Genomic DNA, 20,231 nt, shown 5'->3' on the forward strand with positions numbered 1-20,231 from the left:
AAAATCATGTCAAGAAACAAGAGTCATAGCTTTGTCAAAAAATAAGGCTATGCCTGGGATCACATCTCAATCCTATCTGCAGAGAGGCACCACTTACTTTAGAAGTGTTTTGGGATGAGCCTGTCTTACTTAAGCCGCAAGTCCCAGAATCTGCTTTCCCTTAAAACACTTGTGCAGTTGGGCTGATTAAAAGCAGCTTTCTGCATTGGGATATTCGAATGATAGATATTATACATAATCTTGCTGCCAACAGCAAAGAGATATTAGCAGCACTACTCATCAGAGCTGCACTGCATCAAGAATGCCTTTGCCTTAAACCAAACTATTATTCAAGGAACTTGATGTTACCATCCTAACTGTTTTTCCATCTTCCCTTCAGCTAGTAATAAGTTGGAGGGAAACACCACCTTGGTAATTATCCAGACTGCTGTGCAATACACATTACCCAACTTCAGGCAAAACCTTTTTCAGCTGTGCAAACAACACCTCCCTTTTCAACTCCAACATGATTTAACATGCCTTTTAATAGAGTAAAACACATTTCCATTCTCAGATTTCTGCAGGTTTAAAAGACACCATTCTTTAATAACGCTTCAATAGAATTTCTTCAGAAGATAGGGAACACCTTTCTAGTAATCAATAGGTATCAAGCAATGACTTTTAGTTCAAAGTAATGTCCTAAGTATTCCAAGAGTTACCAGCTCTCCTTTATTCCTCTCTCACTCCCTTAAAGATACACTGGAAAGGCAAGACTAATCCAGCCTCAAACTCATGTTGTTAGTTTATCCCTACATTCTTTCAGATAATTTCTGTCTTCAGGTAATTCCATAGATTTCAGGAAAAAAATGTTTCTCTACATTAACTGTTGTCACTCCATTATGAAGTTATCAGAACATTCCTAGAAGCCTTCCAAAGTCCCATTAAGTTGGTAGTGGCTAAGCCAGGATTACCTTGATACAATAACAGCTCAACGAGTTAATAAGTAACACCAGCAGGTAGCAGAGCAGTAATACAAATTGGCAAAGAAATGAAAGTAGCAGCCTGTAAGACTTCAACTGAATCTCGTTTTACACTGATGACATGCAAACCCATTTTTGTGACTATAAGCAACCTGAAGGTTTTGTGCCACTGTCAGTAAGCCCATTCCACAGGTCGAGTACCAGTTCACTCAAGCCCATTGACTACCATGTGGAAAGTCTACCCCATGCAGACACAGTTGTTTGGTACAACTTGGCTGAAAGAAGCTCTGTGAGCTAAACTATGTTTGTAATTTGAATTCAGAGTCAAGATGCATCAGCATCTCAGTACGAGTACATGGCAGAAGTAGTTTACTGGAGAAATCTATATGAGCAGAAAACCACTAAAATGATGAAAAATACCTAGAAAGTATGAAATTCAAAGTATTAGAAAGATGACGCAACGAAAAGGCACAAAAGGCTTCAAGAAAAGCAAGAACATCTGCTGGGGATCTTATGGGGCAGGAAAAGCAGAGTTTAAGCTCAGTATATTAGCATCAGTGATGAAAGGACTTGACAAAGTAGACAAAAGCAGTTCACCCCCATATGGTATTCCTACCTCTAAGTACACAGAAATGCTTTTTTTAATACTAATAGGCAAATGTGAAAACTCAAAGCAACTGAGGGAGAACATGGGAAGGGACTGGGAAACAAGTAATTGTGGCACCTACACCCACCCTGATAAAGCCCTCAAGAGCTTCCCCCCACAGACAAATGCCTGGGTGAGCTTCCTTGCATGCACAGCTCTTGTCCCAAACATGTGGTGAGCTGGTGGGTGCAGGAGTGAGGAAGTTGGGACCCTGAGCCCATGGGGGGCTACATAACCATATCTGACCACAGCTCAGATTCAACCGGGGTATAAAAGAGACCAAAGAGACACATGGAGTCAGTCCTCCTCAGAGCAGTGGGCCTGCAGTTGGGGACTCTCCTCTTGGGTCAGGACACCATCCAAGGTAACATGAGGCTGAGAGTAAAGCATAATCACTCTCCCTTTTTAGGTGACAGTGATTGCACATTTTGGATCACTGGCCATAAAGTTTAAGGATCAGCAGTGTGGTGACAAAACCATGGGACATATCAAATCTGTAGTCAGCGTTGGTGGAGCTTTGAGTTTGCACAAAGATTTCATTTAGCCCCAATTTATTGGTTCTGTGACAGCAATAAAAGAGAATAATCAGCTCATGGCAGAACCAGTGACAGAAACTAACAGCTCTTCTGCAGCCAGATGGTGCATCTTGTCCACTAAAGGAGCCCATGATTACCTAGCTCTATGGTGTCACAGCCCAGTGACACATTATGTAACTTGGCACCAATAAAGGAACACAGAAAGCAATCACCCAAGCAGGAACCAGTTGTGCAAGTCCTAATCTGTTCACAGACTGACAGACACCAAACTTCACATCCAAATCCTTGACAAACTGCTGCGCCTGCATGATCTGAAGCAAAGAACCCCTATCAGTCAGGGGATGATCCCCATTGGTAAAGTTCAAGAATTAAAGATAACTGAAGAAGAAAGAAAAAACAATCTGCAAACCTGATAACTTTTTCCCTTTAGTTATTCTGAATTAGTTCCAGGATTTGTAAAGATCTTTGTTTACTTCTGCCAGTAGAAATGCAAGCTAAACCAGTAACGAGAAAACAAACCAACATTAGCATTAAAAACCAGCTACTTAAAACTCTGGGAATACAGAGCACTGGTTGCAGCTCATTCCAGAACACAAACAGCGCTGGAAGAGAAAATAACCATTGCTTCCTTAATCTCTAATCTTCAGTGAGCATACAAACTTCCCAGCCAGCCAGTAGAACAATGTCTAATTTTAAAGAATTAATCAGCTAAATCAGTGGGGAGTTTCAAAGAGAGAAAGAAACAGCAAGAGGAAACAGAAACCTACAAAAGTTTTGCTCTTCATCATCACAGCTCTGCAATCAAGTACAGAGTTAACAACTGACAGGACCAGGCATCTGAGTTTTCTTTGGTCATAGAATCTGCTTCTTAATACTCCTGTCTGTCCCCTAGCTGCCCAGAGAAGATTGGAGCTGTGCAGCATGGAGAAGAGAAGCTGTGCAGAGACTTCAGAGCAGCTCCCAGTATCCGACGGGGGCTACAAGGATGCTGGAGAAGGGCTCTTCATTAGGGACTGTAGTGATAGGATACGAGGTGATGGGTTCAAACTGAAATGGGAAGTTTGGGTTAGACATACGGAAGAAGTTCTTTACTGTGAGGGTGGTGAGGCACTGGAATGGGTTGCCTAAGGAAGTTGTGAATGCTCTATCCCTGTCAGTGTTCAAGGCCAGGTTGGACAGAGCCTCCTGCAGCTAGGTAGATTTCCACAGTGGCAGTAACCCAGTGCTTCTCAGCCTAGCTGAAATCACTACAGTTAAGTTTTAACACTGAGTAAACTAAACCTCTCCCAGATTCAAACTACACTTTATGTCTTGACCTGACTGTAGAGATGCACATATTATCCTCATCTCCCCTCCCCACCCCAAAGGAACAGGAACAAAGAGGAAGCAAAGGTGAAAGCAAAGACAAACGTGGTTGCAGAGCATATCACTTGGTCATGGAGCCTCTGAACATTATAGCTCTCCACTATTACTTTGGACTCCAATTTTATTGTGAAACTTAAGAAAGCCACAGTTTTGCATCTCATAGGTTACAAATGCGACTACCCAAAACGTAAAGCCTTGTCCAAACACCTAATGCTGAGACCCTACATCTTAAGAGTTAAGGCAAACCAAAGCATCATAACCAATCACAGCCCAGCAGCTGATTAAATGAGAGCTTCTGCACACAGAGGTACCTGTGACCTCTGCTTTTTAAACACTTCCACCACAAACAAGCCACACACACCCTAGAATTCACCCCCCTAGGCCACCGACTCTAGGTTGTGCAGGATTCCCAGCCTATGACAGCAGTCGCTTGCCTTCCAGTCTAGCTCATGGAAACCTCAGTTTAATTCCACTCCACCGCAGCTCACAAACTGCACACTCCCAATTTGCTCACCGAGCGAGACAAAGCATAACCCTTAAGGCAACAGACAGCATCATACACTCGCCCCACATTCACTATGTGGGTGCCCTCCTCCCGCACCGCCTCCCCTCCGGACGCATCCCCTCGGGAAAGGGGCAGGAAGCGCAGGCTATGCCTCACCTGCAGCAGCACGGCCAGCAGGACGCACAGGTACACCTGGTAGGGCCCCATCTGCCCCACCAGCGGGAACGCCTCCTCCACCTCCATCCCGCTCTCCCCCCCGACGCGCAGCTCCGGCCGCCCAACAGCGCATTCCCGGCCCGGGGCGGGGCGCGGCGCGGCGCAGAGCGGAGCAGCCGCGGGGTCCTCACTGAAGAAGAGGAGAAGGAGGAAGAAAGGGCGGGATGCGGCGCTCGCACGCAGGCGCCGGGATGGGGAGGAAACGGCCCGCCCCGGGCCGCGCACGCACAGATTCCTCCTTCTCGAGAGCCAGGCTGGGAAGCGGAAGCGCGGCCGGGATGAGGACCAGCGCAAGGGCACGCCCCCAGTGTTAAATGAGGGCGGGGGATGCTGTTGGCTGCCCTCGGGGTTCGAAAGGGGTGTGTGTGTATGGATGGATGGATGGATGGATGGATGGATGGATGGATGGATGGATAAGGGGCTGGGGTAGGTGTAAGGGATGTGAGGTATCTGGGGTGTGGGTATGCGAAGAGGTGTAAGGGATGTGTAAGAGGTCGTGTGTGTTTGGGTGTGTAAAAGTAAGGGATGTGTAAGGGGTGTGAAGGCGATGTAAGGGATGTGTAAGGTGTCTAGGTGGTATGTAAAGGATGTGTGAGGGGTCTAGGGGCAGATGTATAAGGGGTGTAAGGGGTCTGAAGGATGTGTGTGTAGGGGTATGTGAGGGTTGTCAGGGAGGTGGCACAGAAGCGCCTGGGTGGCTTACAGTGAGCCAGACTGGGAGATAGGTGTTAAGTGGCAGTGTGTGGTGTTCTTTATGAGGTGCAGCAGCTTTGATCAGTTGTTTGGAAGGGGAGGAGGACAAAGGCATTAATGCTGGACCCTTGATCGGACCAAGGCAGCATTCTGGCCCTGTATGCTTGGCATGGGTCCTGGTCTGTTGTGGCTCTAGGTGTTGTGGCATTCTCCATACAGCAGCTGAGCTCTGATCTGGTTTCATCAGAAGAGCGCAGCTAAGTTACAGTCTGCCCTCGGTGGTATTGAACAGTGCTAGCCCTGCGTGTGGGAAGCTGCCCCCACATGATGCATGTTGCTTACATACCTCAACACACTGCTGACATACCTCGACTGTGATTCCGTGATTATACTGCATAGCATACGTGCTGGTAGTTGAAAAAAGTGCATTTTATATGAAACTGATGTAGCTGGAGTTCAGTTCTGGACCTACACAGCTCGTGATGCTCCTGATTTAGTGCCTAGTGAGGACATGACTCTCACTCTTACAGCAGTCTTCACAAATAATTGTAATGTGTGGTGTGAAAAGTATTTGCCATTTATTTGGAGAGCCTTCACTGTGAACATGCAGTAGAAATTCTGATTTAGAAGTAATGGGGCTGGATTGTGAAGGAACATGAACTCCATGGAGTGGGAAGGGAGATAAATACATGTGTGAAATAATAATCTTCATGCAAAGTGCCAATGAGCTTGTCACGGTCCGTTTTCATTCCACATTTACAGTAAAGCTCCAGGAACATGGAACAACTTGGATTGCTCAGCCTTTTTTTACCTTGTGGTACCAAAAAGCAGCAGCAGCAACATCTTTATGCTTGTGGCTTTTATGGTATGAACAACAGCTGGAGAGAAAGGAAGAGAGTCATCGTGAGATGTGGCCTTTAAGACCATGCCAGGAGCCTGGGAAATAGTACCATTTCCTTGCTGTAAAGATCTTGGCAAATTGACAAGCATCAAAGCAATTTACTCTTAATATGAAATTCACCTTTGCCCTAAGCACTTCTTTTCATATTTGAGGCTTAGTACAGATTGATTAAAGGTAAAACAGCAAAGGATTTCTGAAATGTCAGGACCTTTCTGGTGTGCACCCAACCGCACTTGTCAATTTTATTACTTGGCAAAGATGCACAGGGGGGTTTCCTGAGGGTGCCCAGGACACTCAGTGTCCTCTTCCCACAGCCTTCCTGCCCTCCCAGTCAGTTCAGCTGCATTCTGTGGTAGCTGCAGCTTTATTCCAGCTTGCCCAGCACTGGGGAAGGCTGTTGCTATCAACTCTCTGCCCCTTCTGGAGCCGAGGTGAGCAGAATTAAGAGAAGGTGATGGTACTTGCTCCCTGCCAGGAGGGCACTACCTCCCAAACCCAACTACCTCCCAAACCCATCTGCTCCCTTATTCTGTCCCCAGGCATTTCTCTCTCTTGGGACCTCCAGCACCACTCCGTAGCAGTTTTCCATCCTATGTTCACTGCTTCCTTACAGCCACCCGAGCTTACAGGCTTGCCAGATTGCTTGCTGGGCAGCAATTGGGACTGGTTGTGCTTTGACACATAACCTCCGTGTGATGCTGCCTTCCAGTCAGCTTTTGATTGGAATGGACCTTAAAGCTCGACCAGTTCCAACCCCCTGCCACAGGCAGGGACACCTTCCACTAGACCAGGTTGCTCCAAGCCCCTGTGTCCAACCTGGCCTTGGAAACTGCCAGGGATGGGGCAGCCACAGCTTCTCTGGGCACCCTGTGCCAGCGCCTCACCACAGTCACAATAAAGAACTTCTTCTTTGCATCTAACCTGAACTTCCCCTGTTTCAGTTTGAACCCATCACCCTTGTCCTATCAGTACAGCCCCTGATGAAGAGTCCCTCTCCAGCATCCTTGTAGACCCTATTCAGACACTGGAAGCTGCTCTGAAGTCTCCACGCAGCTTCTCTTATCCAGGCTGAACAGCCCCAACTGTCTCAGCCTGTCTTCATAGGAGAGCTGCTCCAGCATGAGTGTTGGCAGAAGAAGGGGCATTGTTTTGGGCTCAGCCTGGAGGATGGGGCTTGACTGGTGTCTGTCTATGCGACACTGCCCAGGGGTATGAAGCCAAGAACCCAGGTGTGGTGTAGGGAGAGAAAAGGAAGAACTAGCTGGTAAAGTAAAATAGCTGTTAACCATTGCCCGAACCCCCCCCCCCAGGTTACTTCATGTCCCATTCTACAATGACCATATGGTGAATTTAAAGGAAAACAGGCTTTTTAGTCTTCCTGGTTTTATTGCCAGTGAAATCATTGCATCCACCACCCTCACAGGGGTTGTTTGCTCCGTGAGGCTGATGGAAAGGATTGGATGCAATGTTCAGAGGGTTCAGCATTTTGTCAACCTAAAGATAGCACTGCACTCCACTTGCCCAATGGTCTTTCCTCACAGGAGCCCTCAGATCTGCCCAGAGTGTTATCATCTGTGAAGTTCATTAAGGTGCAATTTGCTCTCCCCTCCTCCTCATTAATAACCATGTCAAATAAGAATAATCTTAACAATCCTGTCTGTGGGGAATTTTTCTTTTAATGAGAGCGATTCAGGCTTCTTCCTTAGACATAAATATGGTATCCCCCAGGGTTTTCCACATTGCTCCCAACCCCCTTCCATTACTACTGCTTCATGGTTTTGTTGCTCTTTAGAGTGTCAGGTTCACGTGGGCATCCCAAAACTGAGACAGCTGCATGGCTTCTTTTCCAGCCCTTCTGAAATAACGCATGTTCAGCCCCTTTCTGTCTGTCTGTAACGATGGCCCAGAGCAGTCAAAGCACTGGATATACGTACATGCAAAGGGATACCCCTAAGCGAAGTTCCTCCTTAAAAAAAAAGTTTAATCACATATCTTAAGAGCTAAAAACTTCAGCTGGTTCGTTGTGTTTCTGAATCTGTCACATTAATTTGTAGTAGATTCTGATGTGGCTGTTAATTTGGCTTGGAAATGCAACCAATAATAGTTTGGGGAAAAAAAAAACCCTTAAGAAAACCATGGATGTTCCTATCTTGTGGGTGAGAATTTCTCGCTGGGTCAGAGGGTGGCCCCACAAGCCATTGATTCAGCACTTAGCCCAGTGGAAATCTTAAGGAGATCTTCTGGTGGAGGAAGTTGCAGCTCATCCATCAGTGGATGCTTGTGGGTAAGCTGTGAAACTCCTTACCCTGGGCTGCTGCAGATGCCAGAAGATCAAGTGAGTTCAAGCGAAAGGCTCAACAAGTACACAGAAGGAAAGCCCACTGAGGTTTATCTAACACAAAGAGGAAATATCTCTGGTGGTGGAAAGTCCCTGAGAAATAAATTGTTCAAAGCTGGTATCTGGAGGAAATACCCTCTCTTCTTAAACTCCTGTGTTTCTGGCCACAGCAGGAAATGGGATTTGGGGCAAAAAAGGTGTTTTTGCTCTCCTGCTGCACAGACACTTTCATGATGTTGCCCTTCATCGGGTTCCCATCCCCTCCTGCCCTCCGTCCCCTTAACGCACAGGAGGTTTCCACCAGACCAGCTGAGCTGAATGCTGAATGACTGAGCTCTGCCTGAAGCAATGAGACTGGCAGCTGTGGGAAGAGGTGGTGGAAACCTCTTCCATAAGAATGTACAAGGGTTATAGTTCATAAAACCAGTTAGTATTAAATAGCCTTGGGCTAAAGGAGGGTCCCTCCTTTAGGACAGAAATAAAGCAGAGGTTCTCTTGCTGTCTTAGCTTCACCCGATCCACAGGAGCAGTGATGAGCGCTGATGGTACCTGCTGGAACGTTTGATTTTGCTGGCCCACTCTTATGGAAAATGAAGGTTTTTCCAACCAGACTAATGGGCTGCACGTTGCAGCTGGCTTACCCCATGAATACTACACAAAGCTAGCATATGGCTCATTATAATATACCCTAAGTGTGCAGCCAAACAAGCCACCAAGGCATTTTTACTTCTCTGATGTGCTGTTTGCACTTTTTGCAAACAAAGCAACAAACAATTCCTTTGGAGGCACTCGTCAATTTTAGATGAGGCTTGGGGATGCTGAATTTCTGACTGTATGTTGGAACTGTGAATGGTGTCAAAGCCAATTCCCAGTCCCTTGGTAGATGGACAGTTTTCTGCTGCAAACCAGTTTAGGTTCCATATCTCTGACATTAGGTTTATGTATCTATGACAGTGGATGGATAGTTGCTCTCAGTATGTCTCCCCAGTCATGTCCCAAGATTCACATCTGCATCCAACACCTTTCTTGGCCAACAGTGTCTGTAACTACTGTCCTGATAGTGCTCAGTTTCCCATTGATTAGACATTACCTGCAGTTTCTGCCCTGAGGTGGGAGCTCTGGTTTCACTGCAAACACCTTCAAGGGTTTCAGGCTGAGCAAGGAGCTTATAAACCACACTTTGTGCTTAAACATACTGAAAACAGAGGCAAAAAGAAAGAGAAAATTACTGTAGTCTTAAGAGGCAGGAGCGGCTGCTGTGGTCTCCTAGCAGTGACTAAGACAGAGATAGCAATGCTGAGCATAAAGGAATACATTTTGTATGTCAAAATGTCTCTCTTGGAACAGTTGTGCTACACTACCTCAGAGAGAGCCCATGTGTTCTTCACAGGCACTTTTCTTTCCAAGCAGTCATCATTTGGCTGGAGTAGTGCTCATAATCTTGACATTTATACCCTTCATTCTCTGCCTTATCACCAGCTTATGGAAGACTTGTTTGGACCGTGTCTCTTGCTCTGGAGACTGCCGAAGATCCCACAGAAGTACACAGAAGCCCTTACAGGTGGTTTGTCTGGCAGAAGCAACAGCACTCTGGATTTGGAGGCAGAGAGGGCACTTGGCAGATGGCAGCTTCCTCACAGTGCCCTCGAAATGCCCTTAACAAGGACAACCTTATCGATTTCAGGAGCTGTTCCTACCCCAGGTGTGCAGTGTGCCTTTCAGTGCAGTACTGGGGCTCTGCTCAGTATGTTTGGCACCCATTAAATGTCTTAACCTCTGCTGCTGCAGGTTATCACTTGTCCTTCAACAGCAGCTCCACACTGCAAAATAAGGCCTGCCCTGCCCTTGCAAAAGAAGTGTGATAACTTAAGAAAACCCTCAGAAATTAAGGTGTAAACACAGTCAGACATCAGACAGGTGCTGCTGAGCATCAGGTAGAAGCTCACAGTCAAAATGAGCAGAAGTTTGGAGAGCTAAGAGCACTGTGGCAACAACAGAGTCTCATGAGGACCTACTTGTCTGACCTGGTGGCTTGGCATACACTATATGCCGGCTAGGCACAGTGTATGCTCTACAGTGAGCTGTGTAGACATACCTTAGGCTTCAGTATGAAAAAGAGAAAGCATCCATGGGTGATGGGATTCTGCATTTTTAGCTCTAGACATGGGAAAGTAAGGGATACTCATTATGTCAATAAATCAGGATGCCACAGAGAGGTTTTCTATTGGTAGCAGTAGGGCTTTTCTCCAGCAAACAGGCTTCCAGCTTGGAGGGGTTCCCAAGTCACAAAGAGTCTTGTGGACTTTGTTTCTCCAAAGAGCTGTAGTCCTGAAAGTGATCTTGGGATCCTGAAAAGATTAAATAAAGGAAAGACCCTCACTCATAACACCAGGAAGGGACAGTGCACACAACCAGGGTTTCACAGCAAAGAACACTTTGTTCTTAGAACGCTAATGCAGCTAGGCAGTGGGAAGGGAGAAGGAAACAGTAGGTTTCAAGTCATCCTTTTGTTCAGGCATTCTAGTTCATATGTTGGGAAAAGAACACCACCAAACCCCTCAGCCAGCACAGCATCCCAAAGAAAGAGCTGGCTTTGCCCTGCACCTCCTAGATACCTGCAGTCAGCAGATCTCTCAGCCAGCCACAATACTGGTTTTTATTCTCCTAAGTTGGTTGTTGCCTCAGAAACTTATAGTCTGGTTCAAGACATGAGTCTATGAGAGCAATGAGGGACAGTGAAACAGGGAGGCAGCAGTGTGAATCCAAATGAACACATAAGTTACCTGGATGCAGAAAACACGGACACAATGGGGTTTGCCACTGAGGTCAGTGGTACAAAAGAAATACATACACTGGCTCTGAACTGCCCATTAGAGCTAATATCTGCTGGCAGGTAAAAAAGGGTCCTGAGGAAGGCTTTCAAATGGAGTGGATTTGGACTGTATGGGGTTTCTCCAGCAGAGGAGATGGCAGAGGATATTACATATCCTGGATGTGAAAGTGTGGACAGTGTGACAACTGATACCACAGTGCCCTGACAGCAGGAAAGAGGCTTGACTAAGAACATCAAGCATCTTGGAGGCCTCAGCTGGGACCCTCCTATATGTTTGTTTCAGGATAACCTGCAGACAAACCACTGCAACAGGATGGGTGTCTGGCTGGGGTGAAAACGCAGCTGAACGTACAAAGAAACAGTATAGCTACATGTGGATTTTGGAGAAGGACAGATTGTAAAAGGCTGGCTGTCCCACTGCTCATTGTCTGAACATCAGTAGCTGTTTGGGGAGTCTGGGAAGGAACATTCCCACCCAAAACATCTCCAGTGTCCCCTCCTTTTTACTATGCTGTTACAACCAGCTTTAACAGAAGCTTAACTCACCCAGACACCGAAGCTGAGCATAACTACTGGAGTAGAGAGACCCAAGAACAGTGCTTTGCAACTCAGCTGAGCATCCTTACTGCTGTTTTCTTTTGTACAGGCCCCAGTTTCCCACGTTCCTACTCAGCATCCCCAGCAACTCGGGGCGGGAAGAAAGCAAAACGTGCCTGGGTGATGTGGGGTGAGGCTCCTCCGAGCCCCAGCGCAGTAGAACCGGGATAAATAAGCAACTAAACAGCTAAATAACCAGCCGTGCCGTGCGTTGTTGGCTCCGCATCGGGAACAAAGGGTGCCTGCGCCGCCGGCCAGGGCCGGCAGGGAGCGGCCGAGCGCTGCCGCGGGGCTGGCGTTCAAGCAGCATCCCTTTGGCATGTCTCCTGAAGAGCGAGTCGCGTGGGGCATTACAACAAATGGCACATCTTCCTGCTTAAATGCGCTGTTTAAATGTCATAGAATCACAGAATGGTTTGGGTTGGAGGGGACCTTAAAGATCATCTAGTGCCAACCATCCTGCTACGGGCAAGGACAGCACGCTGGCATGTCTGAAATCTGGGTTTGAATGGTGTAGCCTGGATTAAGCTTTGTCAGAATATGAAGACAGCCTTGTCAGATGTTTCTGGCAAAAGATACGCGAATTTGCTGTTCAGATTTGTAAAGATCTAGTTCTTAATTGCTATTATGATCAGTCACTGTGCCTATTACTCTACCATCCTATACAGCTATAATATGCAATGAAAGAAGATCTTTCTACTAGCAGTGAGAGAAGCAGCTGCTCTATAGAGGACTGACTTGCTCAACATGGCAAAGCTTACCAACATATTGGCCGCTTGGCCATGATGGTCACATTTCCCAGACTGCTGGGGACTGTTAAATTGCCATAACAGGTACAGAATATGTTTATAATGGCAAAACCTGGAAAAGAAGGAGAGGGCGCATGTGGCCATTCCAAGTCTAAAGCACACAGTTGAATTCCTGGAGGTAAAAGCAGGTGGTGGTTTTATATCTATTTAAGCCTCTGGACTAGAGCATAGAAGCAAATTTGTCTTAAATTAGCTTAGGCTGAACAGGAAAAAATCTTCCAGAAAACTGCAGTGTGAGAATGCAAGCATTGTGCACCAAATTCAGAGACTTTAGAGAATCTGGACCATGCTAAAATATGAGAGAGTCATCCTTTTCCTCCAAAAGGAGAAGGATGTCTCTGCATTAAACATACGTGTTCTTCTGATACAATGCATTCTACAGGAATTTAAAATGCAGTCAGCAAGAGGAAAACAAATGTCCAGTCTCTCTGGGTTTGTATGCTAAGAGAAAGGGAGATCTTAATTCCACTGGTATTTTAATCCTGGAAAATTGTGGGTGATTCCCTGTACAACTGTTACAACTCTGATGCTCACGTTGCACGTCAGATTCTGTCCTATATAGGGCTGTTGAAAATGTGGACTAAGTGTTGCTGTTCTGGGTGGGTTTCAGTGAAAGTTCTTAAACATCTCTATGGGAGTGGGTTTGGATGTCCCCCTCATTCCAGAATCAAAGCCATGAATGCCTGCACTTCTGTTCCCACAAATACTTTATGGGTGAGGGAAAGGCATACTGACTTTGAAATGAGCTCATCTAGGACCTACCTAATCCCATTAACCCTTACGAGTACCATTAGTATGCATTCCATATAAAAGTAGCTGTACTGGGTCTGACCAAAGATCAGTACCATCCACCACTGATTAGTTGTAGATATCAAAGGAAGAGTATAGGGAAAAGGGAAAGCATACCCCAAGGCTTCCCAGCTCCCTTTCCCGATCTTGCAACATTTGGCTGGTGCTTAGTAGGTCTGGACGGGTTTTCTTCCATTGCCCAATCCACTTTGGAAGTTCTGCCCATCCAACCCCAGACCTGTCTGCAGGAGAGCTGTGTGGAGCCAGCGGAAGAAGTTTCCTGAGCAGAAGGCAGTTCACACAAGCGGTTCTGTTAGATTCTGGTGACAAGCAACATTAGTAGGAACTGACATTAATTCCAAGCCCCAGTAGGCAGCAGCAATAAGGAGCTTCCCTTCTGCTATTTCCACTACTGCCACGTGGGGCCTGAGGCCTCCTCTTGGAGACCGGGATCATTCTTCATCTCTTAGCTCCTCATTGACTTAGCTGCCAAAGAGGACATCTGGTAGCAAAGGGAGCTGGTGCCTTTTCTGAGGGGGAAAGACAGGATCTTTATTAGCAGCTGCATTTAGAGTTCTAACTAATTTCATCTAGGCCACTGAACAGTTGGAGGATGACAGCAACTCCACTGAGTTTTGAGGGTACAAGTGCACCTAAAGGCTCCGGCTGTATTAACATGTTTGGCTACTGCGTGACAGATGTGCCATCGGGTATGAATTCAGGGATTGCATCCTAAGAAGAGCTGGCAGTTTTGATCCGTTCATTGGTCATGACACCTGAGGCAGGAGTTTGCAGAAGTCTCAGACTCTATTTCCAATGCCTTTAATGATTGCAGCCACTGAAGTGAAATTGTGTCAAGGGGGCAGAGGCTCCGTTAGGAGGGATAAAGGAAGCACAAGTGTGAACAGCTGCGTTAGTCTTCACTGGGGCTGAGATATCTATCCTAACCCCAGGCTGGGCAAGAGAAAGGGCTCCAAGCTTCTCAACAGAGATTAACTCCCTCACTGAATCACAGTTCAAGATCCTTGTGTGTGGGTCTTGGGGACTGAATCCTACCCTTTATTAGATCTCCAAAGGGGTTAAGTGGATCAAGTAGGAGGCTTAGGGCAATGGAAGCTATGAGCTAGACTGATTTCATAAGCCTTATGAGATGCACAGGGAGTCAAGAACAGTGCTGTAAGATGTTAAGAGAACTTTTCCCACATGTAGCTGTGAAGGACTGCTACTATCCCCAGTCTTGTTGCAGAGTGAGAGAGTGAACAGAGAAACAGTTAGGATGTTTGATGAGGAAGGACCACAGCATAGCATGCCCTGGGCTGGCAACCTTCCTGCAGGGAGGACACAAAGGTAAATAGCTTTTAATAAGGGTAGATGCAGTAGGACAGAGCATGAAATAAGGATTTGGATTTTAAATAACTTGTGAGATGCACAGGAAGCCAGAAGGATTTTAAACAGGGGCTGTAGGGACAAGCTTGTAGCTCAAGCAAAGAGAATCCCAATCCTTGTCTCAGGTGCCTGCCATTCTATTTATACTGAGTGGAGATAAAACCTGCCTTCTTGGACTTGACTTGCTTTGATTCCTGTGTCATGTGTTTCTAGGGATCAGTTTGTGGAGCTGGAAGAGATCCATGGGATGTGAGTGGAGCATTGTGCAGTGATGCTAACACACCATAGTATTTCCAGTGCCCTGAAACAAATATTTCTGCATGATGCAGTGTGGACTTACCAGTTCATTCAAAATTGACTTACAACTCTTAACCTTGACATCCACTTGTCTAACAGACTCAGCCATTCTGGGCTTGCTTTGAGGGACTTGGCTTGTTATTTCTTCACTGGATATTTTTCCTAGTCAAAAACTCCCTATCAGTTCAGCTCTGTTCAGTTCAAGTTACAGTGATGGGAGAGAGAAAGCTACCAATGTTTGCCTTCTGTACCAACAACAATAATGTTGGAAGCACTAATGAGGAGTAAGAAGGGTGTTTGCATAGAAAACATGTTGTCTGCGTTTCATCTGAGAATGCGAAAAAACCTGTGTTTGCCAGTTCTAAGCTTGACAGGTTTCTGCCAAAACAGAAGCATTGCCAACAAAAGCAAGAAAAGATTTGCTAAGAACACAGGCAGAGCTGCCTTTTCTTATTGTGTGTGGAAAATAGTTGGGAAGGGATTAGTCCGAAGTGCCACTTAGAATGGTTTTATCATATGTGCCCTATGGACTGCAATGCAAGCTTCTCTATTGTGTAAGATTTACTAATAAAGAAAGAAGCAGAAATAAGTGACAAAATGCATGTATGTCTATGAAGACTGAAAGCAAAGAAGTAAAAATGGAAATGGAGAGTCTTTTTTTGTCAGGGGTGCAAGACTTACAAGCAAGCAGTCAAGAGATGGGAGCCCCAGATTTCACCATGGGGAGCAGAGAAGAACTAAATCAGCCAGCATGGATGATACAGCTCCTGGGAAAGAGAATGCAACACCTGAGATAGAACTGAACAGCCCCTTATTCAAAATCCTTTAATTTTAGTAGTCTGAACAGAGTCTTATGTTCTGGCCCACTTTGACCACTAGTTGAGTTACATTCCTAGTGCAAAAAAGAGGAACCACATTCCATAAATCATACAGGATCTAGTTTTTCAGCTATTTGAAAGTCAATGGAAACACGTAAATTAAGTCAAGAGCTGTGAGCAGAACCAGGTCATTCCTATTCAGAAACCACAGCACCTGAGGAAGTCAGTTTCTAAGTTTTAGGTTGCTGGATCAAGCTTTTCCCTAATCCAGGAAAAGTTTGGGGGCAGATTTGTATAGTCTAAGGTACTTTCTAAGGTACCCCATGTGCCAGAATATACCTGCTGCCATCCCATCCATCCATCCATCCATCCCTCCCTCCCTTCATCATTATTGCCTTTAAGCGAGAGACTGGTTTTAAGTATACGCTCATTAATCGCTCATTTCTTTGGCATTCCACTTGGGCCCATTAAATGAGTTTATATTCCATTTCCAATTATCTGTAAATAAAACATAACAGCTACACAGGCACCAAAGGAGAGAGAAGGCAGAAATGGAAGAGAATAGTCAAGAGAGCTTTTTGGATTCAATTCAAAGAAGTTTGTCCTTGATTCATGCTATACCAAATGCATATAAGGCTCTGGGACTTTTTTAGATTGAAAAATTTCTTGAAGTTATTTGAATTTGCACTTTGATGTTTCACCCACTTCACATCAACTGAACATCCTCACCCCGTGGTCAGTACTTCCTAAAACACAGGCATTTATCTAGTGTCAATCTCAGATTATCCAAGCAGCACCAGATGAGCCATTTCACCTCTGTGCCTTCATTTGCTCCCATCCCCTCCCAAAGGAAACAGATTATTCTTCTTGCCTACATGCCAGTATTTTCCAGAACCTGCATATTTCCTGATTTTGGCACTGATTCAAAAGCTACTTAAGGTCAAATCAAAGATTTCAACTGATTTCCCTGGGCTTTACCTTGGTTAATAAATATACTCTGAAGTCTTTGGACAAATAGCACTGTAGAAATGCACTGTTAGTACCAGTGCATCTTACACTGTCTTCAGTCAGTTCTTTGGCTGGCAATATTCCCACTGAAGACAGACTGAGTGAAAGCCAAGTGTCAAGTTCCAGATTTCACCCATTGTCTTCTAGAACAACTGACTTGTAATGCAAATTGTTCTGCTTTGTTAGGAATGGAGTGTAGCAACTCACCATAAGTGTTTATTCCCAGGGACATTTCTTGATAGGCAAGATGCATTGCACCCAGGCAGGGAGATCTAGCTTTTTGTTACATCCTAGGCAGTGCAAGCCCAAAGAGAGCTTCCCTAGTGACCAGAACTATCCCTATTTCCTAAGTAGGGAAGAAAAGATAATGACAGTTTAAAGCCAAGCTCCTGTCAGACAACAGGAAACCTCCCATCAGCTTCAAAAGTGCCCAATTTGTCTAATGAATCGGTAGCACAGGCAGGGAACTATCCCAAACTTCACAGGAGCAAGAGTAGGAGCTCCACTCCTTTAGCACTGTCTAAACTGCTTTCATTCATTTAGTCGAGTTGATGAACGGTTGTTGGCTTTGGCCATTCACCAGTGCTGATGCTGAGAAACAGTGTGGAGGCACTCCTGGCTGTTTAGGTCCCTTTTGTTTTAACACTGAGCTGCTGAGGCCTCTAACTCTCTCAGTGTTTATTGCTTAAGACCCCTTCCGTGGTGAAGATCCAGCACTAGGTACTATTGGAAAAGAATCCTGCCCGACAGAGAAATCCTGCAGCGTTTCCTCAGTGTCTCCCAAGCTATAAGGGTTCACCTCTTAACAGGATTGCTGAGACGAACAGATGCGCCTCGACCTGAAAATTCTCAGCATCTTGATCAGTGTATTAACACACAGCACTTGAATTGTCAAAATCATTTACACCTCCAAACGCATTCCTTTTGCCAGGCGGTTGGAAGAAGTGTGTTGAATGTCTAACAAAGGCACTGACCTGTATGTGAGACACAGCTAGCTCTTTGGATCATACACCCAGTAATGTTGTTTGTCAAAGCAGGACAGATAGCAGTCCCTGGGTCTGAATTGACACTCTGGAGTCACACCAGCCGTGACAGACATCTCTTTCTGGTTTAGAAGAGGTGCCACACGCAGAGAATGCCCTGTAAGCTTTCTGTGGTTCATGCAAGTGCACCGTGTCAGATGGGTAAGCAGGGAAAGTCAGTCGTGCTGCTTCTCACAAGCAGCATTTATGGTCAAATAAAAGTCAAGAATCAGTAGGTTTCAGGGCATGTTTCTATGACCTGTTACTAAGCAAGTTCATCTTCAGATCCTGTTACAAAGATGTGCTGCAGCAGTCACCCTCAGGGGTTGTCTTTGAGGAGCAGAGGTTGAAGATTTCAGTTTCTGTAGCCTACGATGTCCTCAAGAGCAGTCAACATCTTATTCCTGTCTGCCAAGTAAGACAGCAAAGCCATCAGTTCAGCTGAGGAACCGGGGAACAGAAGAAATGGGTAATTCATTGTTAGACCTGAGCTCTTGACTCCTTCCACCAGTGGATAGTTTAGATATCAGAGATTAAGCACATGGCTTCCAGCAGGATGGATTTGCACATATTTCTGCTTGGCCATAACAAATTAACTGCTAATCCAAGTGGAGATTCCAGGCTTTGAACCCTACCTGTCTATAGTTTGGGGCTTGGGGCTCACAGTTCCTTGGGCATCGTTTGCAGTGTTGATCCAACAAAAGGCATCTTTTCTGATGAAGCAGTCTGTGTCAAAGTGGGAGGGAAATACTGGGAGAAGTGGTAAGTCAGTGTATACGTATGTATTTTAATGCTGTCTGCCATATCACTATAAGAAGACATCTTCATCCCTAAGGAGACTTCTGTTTTGTAGAGGGAACCATTTCTGGTCCTTACTCACTGAGCATGGAAGAGGGTAACAGCCTCCAGTGCTGCAAGATCCACAGCAAGAATGAGACTACATGGAAAGAAAGTAACTTGTGGAAATGGTGCAGGGATGATCTATTCCAGTCTCAAAATGACGAGCCCAAGCCTGCAAGTCAGTGTTCTTGCTTTGCTGTTAACACTGCTGGTCAAGGGGTGCACAGACAGAAAGTTTAAAGCTACTCCTTTCACATCTCCCTGGAGGAAAGGTTAAGTAGTGAGTGAGCTACACTGTTGTGGGTAAACCCCTAGCACCTGCATGATATAGGGAAGCCTGCAATGAATTTGGTGAGTACAGTGACCCCAGGGAAATTAGTTCAGGGAACTGCTTTCAGGGAATTACGATGTATTGATGCTTATACGAACATACAATGCAGAAGAAACATACACAGAAGAAGAAATAAATATGCTTAAAGCAACAACAGCAAAACTGGTTTTGAGACTCACTAGAGATCCCTGCAAGTTATCCCATCTCTGAACTGAAAGGACTCCAGTTTGTCCATAGACATAGACCCAGGTTTAGGGACAAGAGTAGCAGGGGCTGCTGAACAGAACCAAAACCAGCATCAAAACAACTACAGCAGTATTTGCCAGAGTAAACAATTTACATGAAGCAGGAAAGCCTGCTCATAAATCATAACCCAGTGAACTCTCCACAGAAACAACTCAAGAGACAAGGAGTATAACATAAAGGTCATGAGCAGGTGGGGAAGGTGGTGGAGGAACAGCACCATTTCACCTCCCAGTGGGGTATCTTCTGCACAGGGAAAACCCAGCTGTGTAATGGAAGGTAAGGTACATGACACAGACTGCCAGCGAGGAGGATGTCTATAGTGTGATAACAGAGCCAGCAAGATTCACACATGCAAGGCACATCTCTGAAGACTGCTATTCAGCTGCCATTGTAGTAACTTTGCTCTAAGATCAACGATCAATTTGATTTCTGCTGGACTGCAGACCTAGCTGCCATGTAATAGTAACCAAAATGATGAGCAGGAAAATGAGCAGGGAGGAATACACCCGTGTGACAATGATATCCGTCGGCCAGTGCAGGGCAAGTGCAATTCCTAGTAGAAATGCTTTATTCTGTACAAGAAATAGCAACCTATTATGTGTTTGAAATAGTTTAACACATCCTACTCTCAGGAAGGATTCAAAGGAAGCCACAACTATGCCTCAGAAAAGTTAGGAGCAAAACCATAGCAGTGGGAAGAATTTCAGCACTGATGTGTGCAGTGTACTAAAGCAAGCTTACCTGGCTGCCAGCATCTCCATGAAGGTTAAAAGCATGATGGCTTCCTTGTCTCTCTGGGTGTACCACAGCAGCATTGCACCACTTCTCCTGACAACAACCAGAAAACAAACTGCTTTTTATTGCTGTGGAGTTAACCAGACAGGACACAGTTGACAGTACCAACATGATGCCTGTCCAGCACGATAAGGGCTACTCTGCAAGGGAAAGCAGCAGGGAGCTGAGGGTGATCTCAACACAGGCAGAGCAGCACCTTCACCAGCACAGTCTCACAGTACCTGAGCAAGGCAAGGTTGTGACAGCCCACAGACAAGCTGAAGTGATATGTCAGGTCAGGGGGCCTGATCAGAAGCAGTAG

At 45.7% G+C, this 20,231-nt stretch overlaps 1 protein-coding gene across 4 annotated transcripts in view; it reads right to left on the reverse strand.

Moving 5' to 3' along the window:
• SLC22A15 (solute carrier family 22 member 15) overlaps positions 1 to 4,497 on the reverse strand; it is a 38,782-nt gene extending 34,285 nt beyond the window's left edge. For 3 of the 4 annotated variants that reach the window (XR_009727265.1, XM_061365592.1, XM_061365591.1), the window contains exon 1: positions 4,168 to 4,373. Coding sequence is in view for 3 of the 4 variants with exons in the window: in XM_061365592.1 (XP_061221576.1) it covers positions 4,168 to 4,254 (87 nt within the window). In the remaining variant the exon portion in view is untranslated. Of the gene's footprint in view, positions 1 to 4,167 lie in introns of all 4 variants that reach the window. The other variant, XM_061365593.1, reaches the window with a different exon arrangement.
• Between the last annotated feature and the right edge of the window lie 15,734 nt (positions 4,498 to 20,231).

This window comes from Neopsephotus bourkii, unplaced genomic scaffold (genome assembly GCF_033783945.1).
Source record: "Neopsephotus bourkii isolate Nb327-2 ecotype Australia unplaced genomic scaffold, CSIRO-AGI_Nbou_v1 NB_1287, whole genome shotgun sequence".
In the NCBI taxonomy this organism is placed as follows: Eukaryota; Metazoa; Chordata; class Aves; order Psittaciformes; family Psittacidae; genus Neopsephotus; species Neopsephotus bourkii.